General features: G+C 43.2%; 1 protein-coding gene across 1 annotated transcript in view; it reads left to right on the top strand.

Annotated features, from left to right (window-relative positions):
• Positions 1 to 2,500, top strand: part of ush2a (Usher syndrome 2A (autosomal recessive, mild)) — a 582,756-nt gene that overhangs the window by 228,279 nt on the left and 351,977 nt on the right. Inside the window, exon 32 of the mRNA XM_063184090.1 lies at positions 436 to 495. Coding sequence (XP_063040160.1) covers positions 436 to 495 — 60 coding nt within the window. The remainder of the gene's footprint in view (positions 1 to 435; positions 496 to 2,500) is intronic.

The raw sequence follows: 2,500 nt of genomic DNA, 5'->3' as shown, positions 1-2,500 counted from the left end.
CTGCAAAAATGACTCTACCTGGACCATACTAGAAAATATTAATTTATTACCTAATAAACTTCCATGTAAGTTTCAATGAGCAGCATAGTTGCAGTACCTTTTTGACCATTTCCAGCACAGTGTCCCTATTTTTAACTGCAAGCCTTAATCCAGCTTGGCTGGGACAAGGCTTGCAGAACCGTGTAGCGGTGACAGCCAGGCTATGTCTATGGTGTGTGTGATTCATGTTTGTGTGTATGTGTTTGTGTGTGTGGTTAATGTTTGTGTATGTGTTTGTGTGTGTGTGTGTGATTCATGTTTGTGTGTATGTGTTTGTGTGTGTGTGATTCATGTTTGTGTGTATGTGTTTGTGTGTGTGTGATTCATGTTTGTGTGTATGTGTTTGTGTGTGTGTGATTCATGTTTGTGTGTATGTTGTTGCCTTTATTTTTCCAGGCGGAGCTGGAGGGGGGCATCCTGACCTGGTCTCTGCAGTGGGCGGGGCATCTGACACAGGTGAGACTGAGTGGGGCTTACCTACTGTGACGACGACGACTACTACTACTACTACTACTACTACTACGGCTACTACTACTACTACTACTACTACTTAGGCCTGTCACGATGACAAATTTTGCTGGACGATAAGTTGGCCAAGAAATTATTTCCGATAATTGATAATATTGAATTTTTCGCAACTTTCAAATAATATAATTACAATGATAAATAATTGGATAAAATGCAATAAAAAATGCAGATACACCATTTCAAATATCAATAAATGTAGTTTTATTACAATAACAATGAAGAATGTCTTTTAAAGTTGCTTATAAACGAGCAGGGGCACCCATGCACGCACGCACACACACATGCACACACACACACAGTAAACAATAAGAACACTTACCCACCAGAGGTGGCATTAACAAGAGCAAGCGATGTCATATTTGTGTCCAAGAGAATGAACCACACCTACACACAAACAGCTAGACAGTGAGAACATTTGTGAGCAGTGCAAATTGCTAGACACACAAACAGCTAGACAGTGAGAACATTTGTGAGCAGTGCAAAACAACACACACACACACACACACACACACACACACACACACACACACACACACACACACACACACACACACACACACACACACACACACACACACACCAATACAATCTTTTTGCTTTACTAATCAAGTCAGGAACAGAAACCAGTTGACTTTGTGGCTTAAGGCACTTTGAGGTGTAACATCATGAACAGTGCAAAACAGCAGCAACCCCCTCCCCCTCCCCCCCCCACACACACAATCAATACAATCTTGTTTTACTCATCAGGCAGATTGCGAGCAAGAAACACCAACTGGTTAACTTTGTGTGGCTTAAGGCACACTCTTTGAGGTGTAACAATGTTGCCAGCTGTACTGAACATGCGCTCTGAGCTGCAGCTTGTTGCACAAATGCACATGAATTTCTTCGCTAAGGTGGCAAGAAGAGGGAATCTTTTTTCGTTTTCACGCCACCACAACAAGGGATCAGAGGATGTATCAAGTACCTCCTCTTGTAGGTACCTGGTTAGCTCTGCATCCACCTGTACTCTCCTTGATGCAGCCTGGACCTGACGACCCGAGAGTTGAACTCTCCTGTTTTGAAGGAGGTCACTCAGCCTCTTCTTCTTAGCAGGTGGGGGGGCAGCAGTGGGTTCATCCGCCTTCCCTCCATCAGCACTGCTGCAGCTCTCACCACTAGCACCTTGGCCATTTCCATCTGGCTCTTTTAAGTCCAGTTGCTCTTGCACCAGCTGAAGTTTCAGATCTTCTAATGCCTCTTCTTCCTCCATCCTGCCACGATACCTGGGGTCCAGAATGGTGGCTTTCCTCAATAGGCCTTGGATTGCAGGGGATCTGTATTTGTCAGCCAGTGTCTTGCACATTTGTTCTTTTATACTGGCTGTCAGTGCTGTGTCTGCTGGGTCTTGGGAGAGAAGATCACCTTTAATCAGCTCCAGCACAGGCTTGACTGATGACACTGTAACATATTTTTCCCCTGAGAGGATGTCTGTTAAGTCCACCAATGGCTTCATTGCTGCGTTGATGGACTCCAACACAGACACATCTTGCCAGGCTGGGGTGAGGTTGCTGTGTTTTCTGTCTTCGACCAGGACACGTCTTATGGCAGGGAGTTGCTCCAGTACCCGCGCCACCATCTTCTGCTTACTGCCCCATCGTGTGGCAACATCCTGTGGAAAAGATCATATTGCTCTTGTTAAACAGTCAGCATTCTTATAGAAACACTACTGTACATTTCCATTATCATGATCAGATTTGTATGTTGTATAGTAGTTTTATATGCTAGGGTCTACGAAAAGGCTGTTTAAATTAGGCTGTGTCAATGAGAGTTGCAGCATGTCAATAAATATATTTTATACACATATTAGATATAAATAATGTATAATATGATATAATGTAATGTTTGCTGTAATGTGTTTGCATTGTAATCATGTAACATGCAATTCTGCAATTTA

Source organism: Engraulis encrasicolus, chromosome 19 (genome assembly GCF_034702125.1).
Source record: "Engraulis encrasicolus isolate BLACKSEA-1 chromosome 19, IST_EnEncr_1.0, whole genome shotgun sequence".
Lineage (NCBI taxonomy): Eukaryota > Metazoa > Chordata > Actinopteri > Clupeiformes > Engraulidae > Engraulis > Engraulis encrasicolus.
The sequence above is the reverse complement of the archived record's forward strand: the minus strand, read 5'-3'. Positions and strand labels throughout refer to the sequence as shown.